The 22,033-nt window shown below is 51.1% G+C and overlaps 1 protein-coding gene and 1 non-coding gene across 7 annotated transcripts; both read right to left on the bottom strand.

Moving 5' to 3' along the window:
• Positions 1–45: 45 nt before the first annotated feature.
• KANK3 (KN motif and ankyrin repeat domains 3) lies at positions 46–17,142 on the bottom strand. Of its 6 annotated transcripts, none has more exons than XM_053583396.1 (14): positions 17,118–17,142; positions 16,488–16,585; positions 13,050–13,131; positions 12,873–12,930; positions 12,442–12,503; positions 10,429–11,712; positions 10,253–10,349; positions 9,861–10,046; positions 9,682–9,766; positions 9,083–9,299; positions 1,722–1,867; positions 1,423–1,623; positions 1,238–1,336; positions 46–388 (listed from the first exon to the last, which is right to left on the bottom strand). In XM_053583396.1, the coding sequence occupies exons 5-14, from the start codon at positions 12,473–12,475 to the stop codon at positions 308–310; spliced, it is 2,430 nt and encodes an 809-aa protein (XP_053439371.1). In that variant the 5' UTR covers positions 12,476–12,503; positions 12,873–12,930; positions 13,050–13,131; positions 16,488–16,585; positions 17,118–17,142; the 3' UTR covers positions 46–307. The 6 variants fall into 6 exon arrangements, with proteins under 6 accessions (XP_053439371.1, XP_053439370.1, XP_053439369.1 ...); XM_053583395.1 differs by having other exon boundaries at positions 13,504–16,585; positions 17,118–17,133; XM_053583394.1 differs by lacking the exon at positions 17,118–17,142 and adding an exon at positions 16,949–17,082 and having other exon boundaries at positions 13,504–16,585.
• A 3,420-nt stretch (positions 17,143–20,562) lies between these two features.
• LOC128582869 (small nucleolar RNA SNORA2/SNORA34 family) lies at positions 20,563–20,699 on the bottom strand. Its single transcript, XR_008379292.1, has one exon. It is a non-coding gene; the product is annotated as a small nucleolar RNA SNORA2/SNORA34 family (small nucleolar RNA).
• Positions 20,700–22,033: the final 1,334 nt, after the last annotated feature.

The raw sequence follows: 22,033 nt of genomic DNA, 5'->3' as shown, positions 1-22,033 counted from the left end.
AGGAGGGTGAACCATGTGTTTTAATGTGTATACACATTCCCACTCTAGACAGGACACAAGCTTAGTAGGGATTGTTTATTGGGAAAGAAGTTTTGGGAAGTGGGTGAACTAGGGCTGTATCACTCAGCACCCACCTCACTTCATGGGTCTAGTGTGAGCCCCTCCCTGGACACAACCATCGAAGCTAAAACATCCTTGCTTTTGACCTGGGTTATCACCTCCACAGAGGATCCTGGCTTCTTCTGTGTCCCAGAAGTTCATTTGGGGGAAGAAAGATCTCTCATCCAGGTCCACTGAGCCCAGCAGCTCACTGAGGCTGGTGGTCCCCAGCAGTGTCACTGCATCCTTCACCAGGTGTGACTGTGGGGAACTCAGAGGATGACTGGCTCTAGAGAGAGAAGGGTCCTGCTGTGGTCATTCCTAAGGAGGATCTTTACCCTCTGCCGTGGAGCTGGGCTCCCTGTTTGGAATGCCACCTCTAACCCTTTCTGACTTGAAAGAGATGCCTGACCACTCTTCCCCTGTCTCTTTAATAGTGGAGCAAGTACAGATGCTTCTCCATTTATGATGGGGTTATATCCCAATACAGCCATGTTAAGGTGGAAATCTTCTAAGTCAAAAATATGTTTAATACATCTAACCTGCCAGACATCGTAGCTTAGCCTACCTTGAATGGGCTCAGAACACTCACATGAACCTACGCAAAATCATTTGACCAGATGGGCAGGATAATTAGATGACTTTGATTATGAAAGTGCTGAGAACAGAGCCTGGCATTTTTTCTTGAATATAAGCCACCATCCTTTGGGGGCAAATTCTGTATGTTCTGCTCCCAGGCTTGCCCTCCTCCCTGCTAACAAGGTGTCATCCAGTCTCCAGTCCTAGAGCCTGCACCCTCTTCCCACTACCCTGCCTAAAGGCAAAGATCTTCCTTTTCATGTGAGCCTCCCTGGGGGCAGGTCACAGGAGCTCAGGGACATGCAAGAAAGGTCTGAGCTAGGTCTTCCTCAGCTCTGCAGTGTGTGGCCTTAGGTTACTTTCCCTCTGGAGGACTCAGTCTTGTAACCTGAGGTTACGGTGTTTGCAGGTTTAGACATCAGATCCCACCATGTATGAGAATCACAACACTAACCCCTGCTTCTACCCTTGAATAGCAGAAATGAATTCCTGCGTACATTTAATATCCTTCCCAGACAAGATTTATAATTGGAATCTTTGTTTCTTGGGTGGCACTCACCTGGGACTCAGGCTGGTTCAAGCTCAGGTGAGCATGCAGCAGAGCAGCCACCTCATCCTGCTTGGCCTCCAGGGCAATGGCCAGGGCACTGGTGCCCTCCTGAGGGACGTAAGCGATGGTTAGGTCCCCGAGCCAAGCATGGGCACATGTCAAAAACATACCAGCAGGGAATGGTGGTGGCTCACATTGTCCAGAATGGTGGGGTCACAACCTGGCTGGGCCAGCAGCAGCTGCACAGTATCCAGGCACCCGTACTCGCTAGCACACATCAGTGCTGTGGCCCCATCTGCATCCTGTGTGTTCACATCAGCCCCACATGCCAGCAGAGCTGCCACCATGTCCTGACGGCCATGGCTAATGGCCAGCATGAGGGCCGTCTGCCCTGTCTGGTGAGTGGGAAGAAGGGACAGAGGTTGGACACAGGTTGACTTTCAAAGTAGACATGACCTCTGGACTTGGAGCCAGAGTAGAGGTTTCCACTCACCTGGCTGGCCTTGGCATTGACATCACCTATGCGGAAGAGTCTCTGTACCACAGCCATGTCCTCCTTTTCCTGCCCCACATTAGTGAGCGCAGCCAGCATGAGGGCTGAGTAGCCAGCTCTATTCTGGCAATCAACGTCACAGACCCCTGGGAGAGAAGGTCCCCTATCCATCAAGAGGCCAATAGCCCCAGCCCAACTTGGTCCTCTAACTTCCCTACAGCGTCAGGTATGTCGTCTTATAATAATGGTCACATCACCACTCCCCCTGAACAGTCATAGTTCCTGCCTAAATAGGGTTTTGCTCAAATCTCACCTCAAATGAAGCATTCCTGGACCTCTCTATTTCAAAGTGACAGGACTTGTTTTTTTTTTCCCTGCTGTATCCCTCAGTACTTACAATACCCAGCACACAGTGGGTGCTCAGTAAACATTTGTCAATGAATGAATGTGGGGGGGAGGGGTGGAAAAAAAATAAATGGATGTGTCTTTTCACAGCTTTGCTCCCCTAGTCTCTGAATCCATTCCAGGTTCTCTGTGGCAGCCAGGAGCAATGATTCAAAAGAAATTTGGCCCAGTCACCCACTTACTGAAATTCTCTCAGGTCTTCCCCATTATTCCTGGCATACAGGTAGCTGTCTGCTACGGCCTGTAGGTTTACTAGCTTCTGGTCTTCTGGAATCATCCTCTCCCCTACTGCCTGTGTTGTGGATTGAATTGTGTCTCCCCAAAATGATGAAGTGATGTCCTATGTTGTATGATTGTAGCCTCATTTGAAAAGAAGTTTTGCAAATGTTATCAAATTAAGAAGTCATTAGGGTAGGACCAAATCCAGTATGACTGGTGTTTTTATTTTATTTGTTTTTTTTTTGTTGTTGTTATTGTTTTGAGACAGAGTCTCATTCTGTCACCCTGGTGTCATAGCTCAGAGCAACTTCAAACTCTTAGGTTTGAGCAATCTTGCCTCAGCTTCCCAAGTAGCTGGGACTGCAGGTGCCCACCACAATGCCTGGCTAGTTGTTTGTTTTGGCTTGGGTTTTGTTTGTTCTTTTTTTTTCTATTTTTAGTAGAGATGGAGTCTGGGTCTCATTCTTTTTTTTTTTTTTTTTTTTTTTTTTGTGGTTTTTGGCCGGGGCTGGGTTTGAACCCGCCACCTCTGGCATATGGGACCAGCGCCCTACTCCTTGAGCCACAGGCGCCGCCCTGGGTCTCATTCTTGATCGGGGGAGTCTCAAACTCCTCAGCTCAAGCAATCCTCCCATCTTGGCCTCCCAGAGTGCTAAGATCACAGCATGAGCCACCAAGCCCAGTCTGACTGATGTCTTTATATGAGAGAGACAGAGACAAACACAAGGTCAACAGGATGTGATAGAGAGAATGGGAGTTAAGCAGCTATAAACCTAGAACACTAAGGATTGCCCACAACTACCAGAAGTGAGGAGAAAGGCATAGAATGCATTCTCCCGGGCGGCGCCTGTGGCTCAGTGAGTAGGGCGCTGGCCCCATATGCCGAGGGTGGCGGGTTCGGACCCAGCCCCAGCCAAACTGCAACAGAAAAATAGCCGGGCGTTGTGGCGGGCGCCTGTAGTCCCAGCTGCTCAGGAGGCTGAGGCAAGAGAATCGCGTAAGCCCAAGAGTTAGAGGTTGCTGTGAGCTGTGTGACGCACGGCACTCTACCCGAGGGCGGTACAGTGAGACTCTGTCTCTACCAAAAAAAAAAAAAAAAAAAAAAGAATGCATTCTCCCTCTGAGCTCCCAGGAAGGAACCAACCCACCAACACCTTGAGTTCAGAATTCTGACCTTCTGAGCTAAAAGAAAATAGTTTTTTTGTTTGAAAAAGTATGTGGTGCTTTGGATGGCAGCATGGGAAACAAATCCAGCCTGGTTAACGCTGTCCATCTTGAAGTAAGCACAGACATTGTTAGCTCAGCTTTGTCTGGAGTGGCAGTTTTATTTTTTATTTTATTTATTTATTTTTGAGACAGAACCTCAATCTGTTGCCCTGGGGAGAGTGCCGTGGCATCACAGCTCACAGCAACCTCCAACTTCTGGGCTCAAGTGATTCTCCTGCCTCTGCCTCCCAAGTAGCTGGGACTACAGGTGCCCGCCACAACACCCGGCTATTTTTTGTTGCAGCCATCATTGTTGTTTGGTGAGCCCAGGCTGGATTTAGCCACTTGAGCCACAGGCACCGAGCCTGGAGCGGCAGTTTTAATTCCTGTCTCCAATGCCATTCTGAAAGCTCCAGAGGATGCGGTGCTTTGGGGAAGATGAAAGGGGGTGGAAGAGGCTGGATCCTGGTTATGGAACAGATAACACAGTGAGGGAAGGGATCTGAGATAGTGAGGTGGGGAGCAGAGGGCAGTGGTGTCAGAGATGGAGGGGCATTACCTAGTTGTGTGAGTGTCAATCTGTTCCTTCAACAACACCAGTAGAGGGTATCAGGTGGGGAAGGGGCACACAGAAATAACCAGAGCAGGGGCGGTGCCTGTGGCTCAGTCGGCAAGGTGCCGGCCCCATATACCGAGGGTGGCGGGTTCAAACCCAGCTCTGGCTGAACTGCAACCAAAAAATAGCTGGGCGTTGTGGCGGGCGCCTGTAGTCCCAGCTACTTGGGAGGCTGAGGCAAGAGAATCACTTAAGCCCAGGAGTTGGAGGTTGCTGTGAGCTGTGTGATGCCATGGCATTCTACTGAGGGCCATAAAGTGAGACTCTGTCTCTACAAAAAAAAAAAAAAGAAATAACCAGAGCAGGGTCTCAGCAGACCCCATAAATCTTCCCTCTCCCAGCTACCCTGAGGCCTTGCTTAACTAAAGGATCATCCATTTCTTTCATTTTTTCTTAGAGTCTCATTGTTGCTCAGACTAGAGTGCTGTGGCATCAGTCTAGCTCACAGCAACCTCAAACTCTTGGGTTCAAGTGATCTTCCTCCTTCTGAGTAGCTGGAACTACAAGGCACCAGCCACGATGCCCAGCTAATTTTTCTGAGTTTTTTTCTTTTTTTGTGTGTGGTTTTTGGCTGGGGCTGGGTTTGAACCCGCCACCTCTGGCATATGGGACCGGCCCCCTACTCCTTGAGCCACAGGTGCTGCCCTTTTTTTTTTTTTTAATTATTAGAGGCAGTGTATCACTCTTGCTCAGGCTGGTCTCAAACTCCTGAGCTCAAGGGATTTTCCTGTCTTGTTCTCCAAAATCCCTAGGATTATAGGCAAGAGCCACTGCACCCAGCCAATCACCACATTTCTTTCTTTTTTTTTTTTTAATTTAGTTTAATTTTATTTTATTTTGCAGTTTTTGGCCAGGGCGGGTTTGAACCCGCCACCTCCGGTATATGGGGCTGGCACCCTACTCCTTGAGCCACAGGTGCCACCCCACCACATTTCTTGATTTCATGTCTTGGTTTTTATCATTTTATCATGGCCCATATCCCTATTTATTTATTTCCTTTTTTTCTTTTTTTTAAAGAGAGGGTCAGGGCTTGGTGGAGTGGCTCATGCCTGTAATACCAGCACTCTGGGAGGCTGAGGCGGGGGTGGAGGATCGCCTGAGCTCATGAGTTTGAGGCCAGCCTGAACTAGAGCGAGACCCTGTCTCTAAAAAAATTATATAGCTGGGCGTTGTGGGGGGCACCTGTAGCCCCAGCTACTCAGGAGGCTGAGGCAAGAAAATTGCTTCGAGCTTCGACGCCATGGCACTCTACCACAGGTGACAAAGTGAGACTCAGTCTCTAAATAAATAGGGGGTGTCGGGTCAGGCATAGCGGCTCATGATAAGATAAGAGGATTTCTTGAGCCCTAGAGTTTGAGTTTGCTGTGCTACAATGACACCAGAGCACTGTATCCAGGGTGATAGAGTGAGACTCTATCTACAAAAAAAAAAAAAGACAGGATCTCTCTCTGTTCCCCAGGCTGGAGTACACTGTCATGTTCATAGCTCATTGCAGCCCCGAATTGCTGGGCTGTAACAGTCCTCTCACCTCAGCCTCCCAAATAGCTGGGACTATAGGTGCTTACCACCACAGCTGGCTAATTTTTAAATTTTTGTTAGAGACAGGATCCGACATGTTGCCCAGCCTGGTCTTGAACTCCTGGGCTCACGCGATCCTCCCACCTCAGCCTCTCAAAGTGCTGGGACTATAGAAGTGAGCCACTGCACCTGGTTCATATTTTTATTTGATATTCCCCTCTCCCCTTCCTTACCCACCCTGACACACAGCTATACATTCATAACAGTTCTGTGGGAGTTAAGGCATGCATTCATTCAACAAACACTTCAGAGCTCCCTGTGGGTTTGCCAAACAGGCTGGATGAGGTGGAAGAGCAGGATGGGGAAGAGTTCTTAACAGACTAAAGGAGGGTGGCAAGGAGACATGCAGAGGGGTAGGGGCATTGGAATGGGAAGGAGGCAATGGGTAATTGTCCCTATAAGGCCCAAGGATTGTTGAGGAAGGAATGGATGCCAGTGAGCTGAGAATTCGGGAGGGGAGAGGAAGGAGGGGGACTGGCCAGTAAGATTATGTAGGGGCACAGTTATTAGAGGCATCAGGATGTAAGGTTGACCCTGTATGTGGAAGGCTAATGAGAGCGGACCTCAAGATCAAGGGAGGGGAGGCAGCCAAGGACCTGAGAAGCTTGGAAGTCAAGGGACATCCAAGAGGATACCAAAATTGACAAGTCCAGGACAGTTCTCTAGGTGGCCTTACCAACCCATTTTTTTCCCCTTTTCTCACTTGTAGTTCTAAAGAGTAACCTGTAGATTACTCTGGGCATGCCATTTCCTGAAATAAGGAAGAACTTGCTGGAACAACCTGGGCTCTGCTCCTGTCCCCCTCCTAGAAACAGGATATCCTCCAATGCTTTAGCCCAGTGACTCACATATGCCAGTGTGTAAATCCCAGGTTTGGGCTACTTTCCTAGGTCCTTCACCTGTGGTGCATGCACCTGGAGCAGCTTCCCAGAGCCTTGGGAGATTGGCTCACTGTTTTTTTTTTTGTTTTTTTTTTGATTGATTGGCTCACTGTTAACCCCAGACTTGTTTCCCTTGCTGCCTATCTGTAAGCAAGAAATTGGCTCCATGTAATTTGTGTGAGTGAGTGTCTGACCTCACTGGGTTTAGGCAGGTAGGAAAAATGCAGCCCAAGATACAGTGGGCTGAAGTGATCAGTGACTCTGCAGCCAGGATTAGGCTGGATCGGGACAGGGAAAACAGGCCAGGAGCTAAAATTCAAGAAACAAGGAGTGACTTGAGGCTAGAGGGAGAAGGCAGAAGAAGGGATAAGGGATAGTGGTCTGATTAATGACAAAAGAATCCAAGATAGGGCTTAAGGAGAAGGGGTGGGAAGGTCTGGAAATGGACAGCAAAGCAAGGTAGACACACAGCTCCCTCCAGGCCCAGAGTTCCAGAGCAAGGAAAGAGGAAACAGCCCCTCTAAGGGGAGGGTATGAAGAATCAGGGTCCTAGAGAGGGAAAGGCCCCAGGTTTACATGACAGCAACAGGTAAGGGCAGGGAGATGGCAAGAACCAGGAGACAGTCTAGGAGCCAAATGGGAATTAGAATGTAGGGGATAGCCAGGCACGGTGGCTCACACCTGTAATCCCAGCACTGTGGGAGGCTGAGGCAGGAGGATTGCTTGAGCTCCGGAATTCGAAGCTTGTCTGAGCAAGAGTGAGACCCTGACTCATGAAAAAAAATGGAAAAGGGCGGCGCCTGTGGCTCAGTGAGTAGGGCGCCGGCCCCATATACCGAGGGGGGTGGGTTCAAACCCAGCCCCGGCCAAACTGCAACCAAAAAATAGCCAGGCGTTGTGGCAGGTGCCTGTAGTCCCAGCTGCTTGGGAGGCTGAAGCAACAGAATCACCTAAGCCCAGGAGCTGGAGGTTGCTGTGAGCCATGTGACGCCACGGCACTCTACCGAGGACAGTAAAGTGAGACTCTGTCTCTACAAAAAGAAAAAGAAAAAAAATGGAAAAACCCAGCCAGGTGCTGCAGCGAATGCCTGTAATCCCAGTGGCTCGGAGGCAGTGGCAGCAGAATGCCTACAGCCTGAGTCTGAGGTTGCAGTGAGCTAAGACGTCATTGCACTATGCTCAAGGTATAGGGTAGAACTCTGTCTCGACAAAAACAAACAAACAAAAAAACAGAATGTAGGTGATGGCCAAGTGCAGTGCTTCATGCCTGTAATCCCAGCACTCTGGGAGGCCAGAGTTGGAAACCAGCTTAGGCAACAAGAGCAAGGCCCCATCTCTACAAAAAATAGAAAAATTAGCTGGGCATGGCTGCATGTACCTGTAGTCCCAACTACTCAAGGATTACTTGAGCCCAGTAGTTCAAGGCTGTAGTGAGCTATGATGGTTCCACCACACTCCAGCCAGGGCAGCAGAGCAAGACCCTTCTCTTATAAGAGCAGCTGTCCTTCCCCAGCTCAGCATACCCTCAGGGATGGGAGGGGTCTGTGTGTTTGGGAGGTTGGGGACAGAGAGTGAGAGCCATCTCAGCCCACGAGTCCCAGAGATTACTGGACCCACAGGAGAATCCCTGGGGATGTTCCTGGAAAACATTGTGGAGTTCCCAGGGCTGCACTGGTGTCTAATAGGCTCTCAGTAAATGCCTGTACCCTCAGCAACATCTGGATGTGTGCCTCTCTGCTCCAGAGTGGGGAGGTTGAGGCAGGGGATGAGCAACAGTAGGCAGGTGATAGAAACCGGTGAAATGGAGCCAGCGCAGGACCTGGGGTTGGGAGCGGCAGGCTCAGTGACCTAACCCAGAAAAGTAGTCAGAGCCCTGTCCAGTGAGCATGCTCCCTTGAAGGTGGCCATTGGGGCTCAGGAACTCTATGACTGTGTCCACGCTGGAGATTCAACGACAGAGGGCATGGTTCCACATTAGCAGTGGTACAAACATAGCTCAGTGTAACCTCAACCTCTTTGGCTCCAGTGATCCTCCTCCCTCAGCCTCCCCAGTAGCTGGGACACAGGTGCATACCACCCCCAGCTAAATTTTTTTTTTGTAGAGACAGGGTCTCATTCTGATGCTCAGGCTGTCTCAAACTCCTAGCCTCAAGCAATCGTCCAGCCTCCGCCTCCCAAAGCTGAGTAATGCCCTTAAACTGAGGTCTACCTAACCCTAGAGCAAAGAATTTCCTTATCCTTAAAAGTGGGAAAAGCCTCAGAGCAGAGCTAGCGGTGTGGTGGGGTCAAGAGGTCCATGGCAATCCATTCATTAGGAAACTGGAACCCCGAGGAGGAGGCCTGCCCTGTGCCTGGGCAGCCCTTCTCTGCACTCTTCTCAGGGGTCTCACTCCAGGGGCAACCCTGGCCCCCACCACCACTTCCTGGCCTCCTGCCCACCCTTCCTTGGCTCTGACCCGTATCCAGCAGCAGCCTCGAGATGGCCAGGTTCCCATGAGAAACGCTGTAATGCAGCGCCGTGTTCCCGTTGCCATCCACCAGGTTCACCACGTGGGCCAGCAGCTCTGGTCCCAGGCTCGCCACTCCTTCCAGCACCTTGGCCACAGGCTCTGCCAGAGAGCGCCGCTGGCTGGCCACTCGAAACCACTCCTGGGCCACCAGGTGAGCAACGCCCTGCCGCCACAGGGGTATAGATGGGCTTCGGCTATGGGAAGGGGTGTATGGCGGGGAGGAGGCGGGAGCTGGGGCTGGGAAGACCCTTTGGTGCTCAGGCAGGTCCCTGCTTGTCCTCATGGGAGTGGGGCTACAACCCAATCAGAGAGGGAAAGGTCCTTCCCTTCTGGGGAAGTTATCAGCAACAAAACCTGGAGTGGGGAATGGCAACGAGCGCTTGCCTTTGGAAAGTCGGGCAGTAGGACTGGGACAGACCCCTTTTGGTGAACCAAGGCAAGGTCGGCTCTGTCCTAAAGCGAAGATTCCTTTGGAGAGCTGGGTCAGGGAAGGTCCAGATGGGGCCCACACTACTCCAGTTGGAAAGCGTTCTCCTGACACTCACGCTGTTGCACGCTCCTCCGCGAGGTCGGCTTAGCTGCCGCTGCAGCGCTGCGCACGCCTCCCTCAGCCGCGGGCTCAGCTCACACCTGCCGGAGAGACGAGGAGAGGCTCAAGAATCAGCACGCGGCGGCGACAGGCAGAGGTGCAGCCGTCCTGGCTCCAAACCCCTATACCGCTCACCTCCCCTGTGCCACCGGCAGAGACTCTGCCTCGGGCTCAGGGTCCTGGAGATCCCCACTGGTAGGAAGGCCGGAGTCTGATCCCCCGTCGCTGTCGTCCCCAGAACCCGAGGAGCTCCTAGGGGGCTCGGCGCCACCATCCTCGCTGTCGCAGTCGCTGACGTCCTCGCTAGACGAGCTCTCGTACCTGGAGACAGTGTGGGAGGCGTCTGCTGAGCCTCCCGTAAGGGCCTGTTCTGGAGTCCTGAGAAGTGGGAGTGGCTGTCCCCATTTCACAGATGAGGAAACTGAGGATTGCCAAGACCACGCTGCGGGCTGAGTAGCAGAGTTGGGAAATCAAATCCCAGTCTGTGTCTCAGCAGATGCTGCCAAAGGTTAGGGGGAGGTGCTCACTCTCCGTTGAGGACCCCAACAAACTGCAGGCTTTTGAGTCCTGGGCTGGGTTGGGCACCGGGTGTACCGTCTCTCTTCATGATGGATTTGAGGACGGCTGGAAGAGATCAGATTAGAATACTGAGTTCCACTTCAGGGACCCATAGGCTAGGGCTCAGTCAGGGGCCCTGACTTACCAGCAGGGGCCACGGCCTTGTCTGCATCCCTGGATCCCGGCGGGTTCCCCTGAGTCAAGGGCGGGGCCTCCGCCGGGGACTCGGTTTGCGTGGCCTTCTCCGTACATCTCCACAGGGTCTGGATGGCGACCTCGCGCGGCTGGGACTGGGCCGCCGCCTCCTCCGCCGCCTCGCGTGCTTCCTCCAGTTCTCGCAGCCGACCACGCAGGAGCTCGCTCACCCCGCGCTGGTGCTCCACGCTGGCGCGCAGCAGCTCCAGCTCGCGCTCGGCAGGCGCGGGCAGCCCCAGCAGCGCCTGGGTCACCCACGCGTCCGCCTCAACGGTCTCGCGGGCTGCGTCCACGCCCACCTCCCGGGTCTCCGGAACCACTTGGGCACCCTCGTCTCGGGTCTCGGGCATGATCTCAGCGCCCACCTCCCGGGTCTGGGGCTTCCCGTCGGGCGTCCCGGCCGCGCCGTCGAGGACGAGGAGCGCGCTCTCGCTGAGCCTGGCAGCCAACTCGTAGAGATCATCCTCCCGGGGACAGGCCCTGGCACGGACGCCGCGCTCGGAGGTGGCCAGGCGCTCAGTGAGCCGCCGCAGCTGTGAGAGCTTGTCCCGACGCGCGTCGGCCTCCCTATCGGACTCTGGCTGCGCGCGTCGGGCCAACAGCCGCGCCTTCTCTGCGCGCAGCACGCGAACCTGCTCCTGCAGCTCGGGCAGCGCACGCGCCTGGTCTTCCACCTCTCGCAGCCGCCGCAGTGCTGCGGCCATCTGCTCGCGCACCAGCTGGAGCTGCGCGGGCCCTGGCGAGGCCGGGGCCGGGTTGGGGGAAGGACTGCTGCGGCCCGACCCCCGCGGGCTGAGCGGGACCGTGCAGGCCGGACCGCGCACGCTCTCGTGCGCCTGTGCTAGCTCCAGCCGCCTGCTGGTCTCCATCAGCGTGTGCTCGACGCACGGGTTGAGCACCGGCGCGCGCGGCGACACGGGTGGCAGCAGGAGCCCCGGAGGTGCTCCCGGGGAAAGCGCGCCCGACGCTCCGCCATCGTCACTCGCCAGGGACTCGCTGGACGTCCAGGCTCCAAGGCTGCGCACGCCCGCGAGGCCGGGCCGCGGTGCGCGTGGACGGCGCGAGGGTGGGGCTCCCGGGGCTCCGCGGGCTGTGGGGCCGCGCTCTAGCTCCTCCACATACTTGAGGAAGTCCAGGTCTAGGTGGAAGCCGTAGGGCGTCTCCACCGAGTAGGGAGAGCTCGGACTGTGAACGCCCTCGGTTGGGCCCGAGCACAGACGAGTGCCACCCATGTCTGCAGGCACGATGGGGGCATGGAAAGGTCATGCCGCGTGTCTTCCACTACCCCAAAATATGCCTCATGACTGCCAGAGCCTATACCCACGTCCAAGGCTCGCACACCTATCTGCACCCAAATAGTTATTCTGCCACGCATTTTTTTTTTTATTTATTTTTTTTTGTGTGTGTGGTTTTTGGCCGGGGCTGGGTTTGAACCCGCCACCTCCGGCATTTGCCATGCATTATTAAGCACCTGCTGTGTGTGTCAGGCTCTTTTGTAGACCCTGGGGACACAGCAGTGAGCAAGACAGGACATCCTACCCCTCTTGTAGGAAGCAGATAAACGTGATGCTTAGGAAAATAATAACAGCAGATGAAATAGGGAATAACAGGAGGGCGTAAAACCAGCTCTGGTTGTCAAGGGGGTTTCCCATGGAGAGGACTTAAAGGGTGCATTCTGGATGATGAGGAGGAAGCAGCTAGGGACAGAACTTCTAGAAAATAGCCCATGGAAAAACCCTTGGCGGGACTGAGGAGGGTCAGCTGGAGGCATAACAGGGTTGAGGCCAGGGTGTCCTGAGGAGACTAAAGGGCCTACAGGAAGTTTAAGCAGGGTCATGACATTGTCCAGTAGGCTTTGGCATGGGCCTTCTGGCCACTGTGTAAAGTAGGACCTTCAGGCTGTGTCCATTTGGTACCCATATGTGGATCTGTGCACATACATGTATCCCATTTGCACACTCACCGGGCAGGTTCTGATTCAGGGCAAACTTGGCCATGTTTTCTCCAGTAGCTCCTAGACAGACCCTGAAAACAGGCCCCAGAGGGCGTGAGGGTGGGGCCAGGCCCTGTCCCTTTGGCATGAGCCTCAGGCTCCCGTTTGAGTCTGAGTAAACAGGCCCAAGAGCTTGGCTTCACCACCACCCCCATGGTCTCTCTTCCTCCCTGAAGAGACCTTGAAACTTTGGATTGAATGAATGAATGTAGGGATCCCCAGGTCTCAATCTGCTGGGCAGGAGACAGGAAAATGATGAAGTGAAGAGAGGAAGATAAACAAGAAAACAAGAGTAGCTAGGAGTGGGATAGGCGAGCCATTATACAGACTGGGGTTTCTGTTAACTCTTGAGGACGATTAGAAATGCATGCTCAAGGGGGTGGGGGGATGTGTAAACACACCTGCTGAGTGCAGAGCACACTATCTGGGTGAAGGGCACACTTGTAACTTTGACTTAATCTGTGCAAAAACAATGTATATAAGTAAAACACGTGTACTCCCTAATATTCTGAAATTTAAAAATTAAAAAAAAAAAAAAAGAAAAATCCACACTCAAAACTGGGCATGGTGGGTCATACCTGTAATCCCAGCACTCCAGGAAGCCAAGGTCACTTGAGGTCAGGAGTTTGAAACCAACCTGAGCAAGAGTGAGACCCCCATCTACAAAAAATTAGAAAAAACTATTGGGAAGTGGTGACATGCACCTATAGTCCCAGCTACTGGGGAGGCTGAGGCAGGAGGATCACTTGAGCCCAGGAGTTTGAAGCTACAGTACACTATGATGAAGCCACTGCACTCGAGCATGGTGCCCGAATGAGACTCTATCTCCAAAAAAAAAAGGAAGAAAAAAGAAATCCATGCTCAAAGAGGTGGACTATGAGCCTTTAGAGAAAGGAAGAGTAAGAGTTGGAAGCCCTGGCTCAGCCCCAGTAGGACAGTGGTTATGGTGCCAGCCACATACACCAAAGGTGGCAAGTTTGAACCTGGCACGAGCCAGGTAAACAACAGCTAAACAACTGCAACAAAAAATACCTGGTCGTTGTGGTGGGTGCCTGTAGTCTCAGCTACTTGGGAAGCTGAGGCAAGAGAATCGCTTATGCCCAAGAGTTTGAGGTTGCTGTGAGCTGTGTCACCACAGCACTCTACGGAGGGCGACATAGTGAGGCTCTATCTCCAACCCTTCATGGGCTCATTAAAAACTCTTCTGGACAGATTCAGCATTTATACACAGAGGGTGTAAAAAAGTGTATACACATTTTAAGAAAGAAAACTATTAAAATTGTAATACTCAAGCCGTGTTTGACTTCTGCAATTACAAGAGATACAAGATACCATATAGGAGATAATGAATGTTATTGGTACATATTGAATATTGCAATTTAATACAGTTTTTTCCTTTCTTAAAATGCATATAATTTTTTTTTTTTTTTTGGCCGGTACCAGGCCGGTGCCCTACTCCTTTGAGCCACAGGCGCTGCCCAAAATGCATATAATTTTTTTGGCACTCTGTGTACATATAGATACATGTATAATTGAACAAGATATTTGAAAATTTTTTTTCCCTTAGAAAAATGCAAACGATGTAATTGTGCATCTGAATTCTTTTTTTTTTTTTTTGAGACAGAGTCTCACTATGTTGCCCTCGTTAGAGTGTCGTGGCGTCACAGCTCACAGCAACCTCAAACTCTTGGGCTTAAGCAATTCTCTTGTCTCAGCCTCTCATGTAGCTAGGACTACAGGCGCCTGCCACAACGCCCAGCTATTTTTGTTGTTGTAGTTGTCATTGTTGTTCTAGCAGGCCCAGGCTGTGTTCAAACCTGCCAGCCCCAGCGTATGTGGCCGGCACCCTAACTACTGAGCTACGGGCGCCAAGCCTGTGTGCAGCAGAATTTTTATCAAAGAAACTTGGGAGACCCTTGTAGGAATGATGGGAAATTGTGGGCTGGATGCACTGAGGATGCAGATCAGTGCACACTTGTCTCCTGGGAATGTCTCCTTTGTAGAGCCACAGGGCTTTGTCTTTGGCTTGTAAGAGCTCGTAATGGAACCACAAGCACCCAGGTTGTCAGAGCTGTGCCTATTCATGGGGTTGGCTTTAAAAGAGACTATTCAGGAGACATGATGGAAGCTCTAAGAAAATAAGGAATATTGGGCTACATTTAATAATATGACATTTAACAGGGACAAATATTAAGTCCAGAACTTTGATTCAAAAAGCACAGAGTGTGGGTGGTTCCTGTGGCTCAGTGAGTAGGGTGCCGGCCCCATATACCAAGGGTGGTGGGTTCAAACCCAGCCCCGGCTGAAATGCAACCAAAAAATAGCTGGGCGTTGTGGCAGGCGCCTGTAGTCCCAGCTGCTCGGGAGGCTGAGGCAGGAGAATCGCGGAAGCCCAAGAGCTGGAGGTTGCTGTGAGTCCTGTGATGTCATGGCACTCTACTGAAGGCGGTAAAGTGAGACTCTATCTCTACAAAAAACAAACAAAAAGCACAGAGTGGGCAAGATGGGACTTTGGAAAGCCCACATGGGAAAACCTGCAGGGAGCAGAAGGGAGCTTGTATTGAGTGCCCACTTTATGCCCTGCCAGAGTAAATGTAGAGAGGCTCTTCTACAATCCTACAAGGTAGATATTATCATTCCCATTCTACAGATGGAGAAACTGAGGCACATAGCAATTAATTTAATCTCATCTATGGGAAATAAATGCCCTTGAATTGGGCTCAGTCCAGCTCCTGGCGACTCCTTGCTAGCAGAGCCCAGCCACAACTTCTCACTACCCTCTTGCCTGTCTAGCCCTGCCAGGCCGGATTCACACTTTCTCTGGCCCACTGCCATCTGCACTAAGCCCCTGGTGACCCTCCCAGCTGACTTTCACATTCCAAGTGACCGCCTATGTGCCTGACATTACCAAGCAGTGAGCACCCTTCAGCCTGTCTGACCACCCTGCCCCACGGATGGGGGGAACGCTTCCACAGCCCACCTCTGTTTACCCTGGGTCCCTAACACCTCCCTTCCCACTCCAAGGTCAGATGGGGGAGCCCTTTCCAGTCCCCAAGCAGCTGTTTCCCATCCCCTCACAGCAGCTGCAAGGGGTGGGCCAGCAGGGCAGCAGGTCATCCCGGAGGACAGCCAGTGCATCTCATGGCTTGTTTTCCGGAAATTGTGAGGGAAGAACTGGGTTGTGGAAAAACCTGGGATCAAGGCTCAGGGGTCTGCACCTGCCTTTCTCACGGCTGGCTGTGTGACTCAGTGAGGTCAGCTCCCTCCTCCAGTGACCTGATCACACCTAAATCTGAGCCAAGGGATCTCAGAAAACATCAGTGGGTTGTTCTAAGACCTAAACCAGCTGGAGCAGCCAGACCCAGAGGCAGGGCTGAAAAACAGGTGGATGCCCCCAGAATGGCAAATAATGCTAACAACACTTTTGGCATTTACTATGAGCCAGCCTCTATTCTAGCAATTTATGGGTATAGAGATTTTTTTTTTTTAAATCCTAGCTACACCCTCTGAGATTGGCCTTTCTATTATCATTGTCCTTCTTCCATTGTACAAATGGAGAAACTGAGCTGCGATTAAATGTCCTGTCACACATGGACAGAGGCAGGATTTGAACCCACATAGCTTGCCCAGAGTCCCTAAATTGGCCCCTAAACTTGAATAGATTCTAAAAGCAGCCCCTTCCCCTTGCCAGGGAGCCTGAAGAGGTTCGGCCCTCCCAGGCTGCGCCCTGTCAGTCTCTCCACCGATGCCCCTGATTGGGACTGGGGGGTGTGGAAGGACGGGCTCACACCTCTGCCTGCAGGGGCTGCAGACTCCCTGAAGTGGGGGCCCCTCTCCTCTGCTCCTGCCCTCCCAGGTCCTCAGCTCCAAACCCTGGCTGTCACGGCTAGATCCGGATCCTCTGCCTGAGACCCCCTCATTACGCCGTCAGAGCCGACGCCATACGCCCCCTCTCCCGCCCCAGGGACTATTTCGGGACGCTGAGCTATGATCATGAAACCGGAGGGGTGGGGGACCTGGCAGGCCTCGGCGGATCTCGGTCCTGGGGAGGGGCGCCTTCCAGAAGGCCCGAGGTTGTGGCAACCATAAGTATTGGGGCAGAACCCCAAGGAAGCTGTGGACAGAAGGACAGGGGTGCTCAGGTCAGCTGCACATCCACCCGCCTCCAGGTCCGTCTCCCACAGACAGGGCAGTTTCCTACAGGAAGCGCCGCAGGGCGGTCCCATCCGCTACCCATTGTCTGCAGGTCTGGGGACCATCCGTCCCTCCCCGCAACTCCGCTTCCGCATCACCCTCCCACACCCAGCCCAGCTAGAGGGGCTGGACGCTGGACTCCTAGCCGTCCCGGGGAAATGCTGAGAAAGGGTCCCAGGACCGTTGCGGCGCTAGGAGGAGAGCGACCCCCACACTGGCCCCTGAAGGACATGAAGGGGCAGTCTCAGGATTCCAGAGGCCCCCAGTTCTGCTCGCTACCCACCTGGGGCTCCCAGTGCAGATAGGTCCCCGCCAGGGAACACGGCGCCTGCCCCGTCGCAGAGCGCTGAGTCCGCGGACGGGCTGGAAGCGCACCGCCGCGTAGGGTCTCTGTGCGCACCCGGATCCCTCCCCAAGACCTGGGTGGGTGTCCCGGAAAGCTGGCACTTTACCTGAAGCTGCAGCCCTAGCTGCGCCGCATCCAAGCCTGCCCCCTAGAACCTCTGAAACTGGTTATCTAGGCTTTGACTCTAACTGACGGCCACATCAGCCAACCATCCGTCCAGGCTCTCCAAGCTGTCCAATGGTGAGGTGAGGTGGAACTCAGGAGCCGGGCTTGGAGTGTGGGCGCAGCTGAGGGCGTGGCCTGCAGTGACACTCCCCAAAGGAGCGCCAGCTAGCCGGCGGCATTTGGGCCCCAGCTACGGTCAAGTCCAGCCCCGTACTGGGCTGAGGAGCTTAGATTTGACCCACAAGGCAGTAGGGAGCCATGGGAGGACTCTGAGCAGAAGACTGAACTCAGTGGGATTTGTGTAACTAGTGCTTATTTACCAGCGGCTGCATGAGGTACCAAGACTCTGGATCGTTACCACCTCAGGGCCTTTGCACATGCTGTTCCACCTTCCTGAAATATTTCTCCTTGTTCATGCTCACGTGACCACCTTCTCCTACTTTTTGAGGCTTAACCAGTGTGTTTCCACTCTCAAACACCTAATGTGGTTCCAATATTTTTCCCATCAATTTACTTTATGAACAGAATAGCTACCTTCACTATGTGAAAAACAAAACTAAACATCTGTTTACTTGTTTGCCATCTGCCTCTTCCATTAAAGTGTCAGGACCGTAGGAACAGGAAACTGGTTCTGGTCACTGCTTTTATTCAGCAACCCTGGCACAAAATAGATTGCTTAGTAAATATTTGTTGAAATAATGACTTAAGGCCAGGCACGGTGGCTCACACCTGTAATCCTAGCACTCTGGAAACCCAATGCAGGAGGATCACTTGACATCAGGAGTTCAAGACCCTGTCTCCACTAAAAATAGAAAAATTAGCCAGGTGTGCATGGTGATGCACACCCATAGTTTCAGCTACTCAGAAGGTTGAGGCAGAGGATTGCTGGAGTCTAGGAGTTTGACATTGCAGTGACCTATGATCACACCGCCCAGGCAACAGAAGGGAGACCCTGTTTCAAAAAATAATAATGGTTTAACATTACATTTAACTCTTTAACTCATTTGAAGTATATTGTGATCTATACCTACTATACCGATTGTTTCCCTCCCTACTGATTTAGCATTTACTGAGCAGCTGTGGTGCACCAGGAACTGTAGGTTCTTGAGAGGACACAATCTCTGCTATCCTGGGCTCCTCCGCTTCATGGGGGGAGGGGGCAGCTTCAAAGCAGAGAAGTAGAGATGAACTTTGAAGCTAAGATTTTGTTTTGTTGGTTTGTTTGTTTGTTTGTATTGAGACAGAGTCTCCCTAGAGGGCAGTGGCATCATCATAGCTCACTGCAACTTCAAATTCCTGGGCTTAAGCAATCCTCCCACCCCAGCCTCCCAGAGCACTGGGACTACAGGCATGAGTCACCACACCTGGCTTCCACTGGAATTTTTAAAATATTTTTATAGTAAAATCAAGTGCACACAAATACACAGTCCAAAATACTGCATAAAACAAACGTACAGCTTCTGTATTAGGGGCGATTTGACCATTTGGGACATTTGGCAATATCTAGGGACATTTTTTGGCTGACTAGGGGAGGAAGGTGTTTTGGCATGAAGTGGGTAGGGCCCTGGGATTCAGCTAAATATCCTAAATGCACAGAACAGCCCCTACAACCAAGAATTATCTGGGCCAAATGTTAATAGTGCTAAGTTTGAGAAACCCAGATTTAAGGGGAACATCATTGCAACCCCTACCCAGGTCAACAAATAGGTGTCCAATCACTCCCTAAAGTAACCATGGTTGTGACTTGTTTAATAATCACCGCTTTGCATTTTGGGTTTTGCCCATTCAAAAAGAACATGATATGTTTTTGAAGCCCCCCCCTTTTTTTAAACAGAGCCTCAAGCTGTCACCCTGGGTAGAATGCAGTGGGATCACAACTCACAGCAACCTCCAACTCCTGGGCTCAAGCGATTCTCCTGCCTCCGCCTCCCAAGTAGCTGGGAGGACTACAGGCGCCCGCCACAAGGCCTGGCTATTTTTTGGTTGCAGCCATCATTGTTGTTTGGCGTGCAGGCTGGACTCGAACCCACCAGCTGCACTGTATGTGGCTTGCACCTTAGCCGCTTAAGCCACAGGCGCTGAGCCTGAAGCTTCTTTTAATTCACATGTTCCTCTGCATCTCTTTCCTTCCCTTAAAATAAAAGGATTGCACAACTCTGGCTCCTTGTCCTGAAGCATTTCCCATAGTCTAGGGAGGTCTTCAAACTTTTTAAACAGGGGGCCAGTTCACTGTTCACTGTCCCTCAGACCGTTGGAGGGCCAGACTATAGTTTAAAAAACAATCTCTGAACAAATTCCTATGCACACTGCACATATTTTATTTTGAAGTAAAAAAACAAAACAGGAACAAATACAATCACACCGCCTCATGTGGCCCGTGGGCCTTAGTTTGAGGACCCCACTCGTGATGCAATTAGTCAGCACATTCCTCTGTCCTCCGTATTCCCTGCAAATTAACAGTTTATTCTAGAACTAGGATCAGACTCAGATTTGATTCCTTTGGAACAGCCATGGGAGACAGTATGTCCTTTTTCGAGAGGCTGGTGTTGTTAAGCTGTCTCTCTTTCCATGAGACTAGCAGTCACTGAGGATTAACTCACTGGGGGGGTTGCAGAACAGTGATGTCCTCTCCTTTACATTCCTCATTTATTAGTTAGAGTTCTTTCATGACAGGATAATTCCCCTATGTACTGTTTAGTTTCCCAGTGACACCTTCAGAGAGGAAAGACAAGAACTTGATTCTTTCCCTTTATATACCTATTTTCGAAATAATGAATGAGCTGAACATGGGAGCATTACTGTAGTTCCATCTACTCAGGAAGCTGATGCAGGAAGTTCATTGCTTGAGCCCAGGAGTTTGAGGCTGCCGTAAGCTATGATTGTGCCATTGCATTCCAGGCTGGAAAACAAGCAAGACCTGCTTCTCCAAAAAAAAATGTTTTTTTAATTGAAAAGAAATGTTTCTTTTTGAAAGAAACATAATGACTGGATTCTCCATCATCCTCTGAAAGAGATGAATCAGGCTTTTTAGTTTTTTTTTTTTGTTTGTTTGTTTTTTTTTTTTACTGTAGAATTATCTTTTTATTTTGGGTAAAAACCCACAGTCATTTTGGGGAGCTGTAATTAAGATTTAACAGCATTGGGCAGCGCCTGTGGCTCAAAGGGGTAGGGCGCTGGTCCCATATGCCGGAGGTGGCGGGTTCAAACCCAGCCCCGGCCAAAAAAATCACACACACAAAAAAAAAAAGATTTAACAGCATTATAATTCTAACAAATAACTTAAATATCCTTGTGAGATAAATATAGTAATATTTTATGGGTATTTTGGAACCCAACAGTATTAAGACTACAAATCACACTAGCCTACATCTATCACCAATGACTCATACTGTTTCTTTCTAATGAATTGACCATTACATTTCCAAAGTTCTGAAATGGCCAACAGACCATAGAAAGATAATTCTTTAGGCTCCTGCTTGAAACCAACAGCTTCAGCAAACTGCTGGCCTTGATTCAGGGCCAAAGTTTTTTAATTACTATTATTTTAGAGACAGGATCTTGCTCTTTCTCCCAGGCTGGAGTGGAGTGCAGTGGCACAATCATAGACCACTATAACTTCGAACTCCTGGCCTCAAGTGATCCTCCTGCCTTGGCCTCCCGGAGTGCTGGGATTATAGGCTTGAGACACCTCACTCAGCCGAGAAGGAATTTTGACAGCCTGGGTGAGGAAAAGAGATGAGATGCTCTGAGACTTTTAAAGTAACTGTTTCCCCCATGAATTCCTCATATCCTGTGTGTTCATGGTAGAAAATATGATCCTTTTCTGTGGCACAGGCTGAGAGTTGAAAAGAGAGAAAGAGAAGTATGCTCTTGTCCACTCCAGAATGCTTGTGCACCCCTTGGAAACCACTTTCACCCTCTTTGACAATTCAAGGGCCTCCTGAAAACTCGAGAGCAGCCCCTGCCCTGGTCTGGAATGCCTTATTGCCCCAGAGAGGCTGTACCTTCCCCTCAACACTCAAACCCCAAGTCCCTCTAGTCAAGAGGTGGCAACTCACCTTCACCTACCACCCCACTCCCAAGGCACCAAATCTAGCTGGTCCACAACATCCTGTTGGTTTCCCTACCTGAATAGCTCTGGAATTCATCCCTACCTCCCACCATTAGTCTTGGAAGACTTCTCTGTCTTTGGAGTTCATCTAGTCCCATACTTCCATGTAGTGGGGTTTCCCTTGCCTGAAGTGTCTCTTTTTTAGACTGCTGGAAGGTTATGTGAATGTGCATTTCACTGTTACTCTTTAGATTCACACATATATGTTAAAAGCAGGCTTTTTTTAATCCTTATTCAGTATTTATTTAAAACTCTTACTAATGGGTGGTGCCTGTGGGTCAGTGAGTAGGGTGCCAGCCCCATATACTGAGGGTGGCAGGTTCAAACCCAGCCCCGGTCAAACTGCAACAAAAAATAGCTGGGCATTGTGGCGGGTGCCTGTAGTCCCAGCTACTCAGGAGGCTGAGGCGAGATAATCGCTTAAGCCCAAGAGCTGGAGGTTGCTGTGAACTGTGACATCACAGCACTCTATCGAGGGTGACAAAGTCAGACTCTGTCTCTAAAAAAAAAAAAAAAAGAAAGCAATCAATCAGAACAATTGATTAAGGCAGGACTCATCAATAGATGCTGAAACGAGTGGTGAATGTTTCTCAGGAGGAAACAGATATTTGCCTATCTCTAGTACAGTATTAACTACAAAGAGGAAAATTGTAACTTTAGGCTCGGTGCCTGTAGCTCAGAGGCTAGGGCGCCGGCCACGTATACCAGAACTGGTGAGTTTGAACCTGGTCTGAGACCTGCCAAAC

The sequence above is a fragment of the Nycticebus coucang genome, chromosome 3, assembly GCF_027406575.1.
Source record: "Nycticebus coucang isolate mNycCou1 chromosome 3, mNycCou1.pri, whole genome shotgun sequence".
Lineage (NCBI taxonomy): Eukaryota > Metazoa > Chordata > Mammalia > Primates > Lorisidae > Nycticebus > Nycticebus coucang.
Note: the sequence above shows the minus strand (reverse complement) of the source record. Positions and strands in the feature narration are given on the sequence as shown.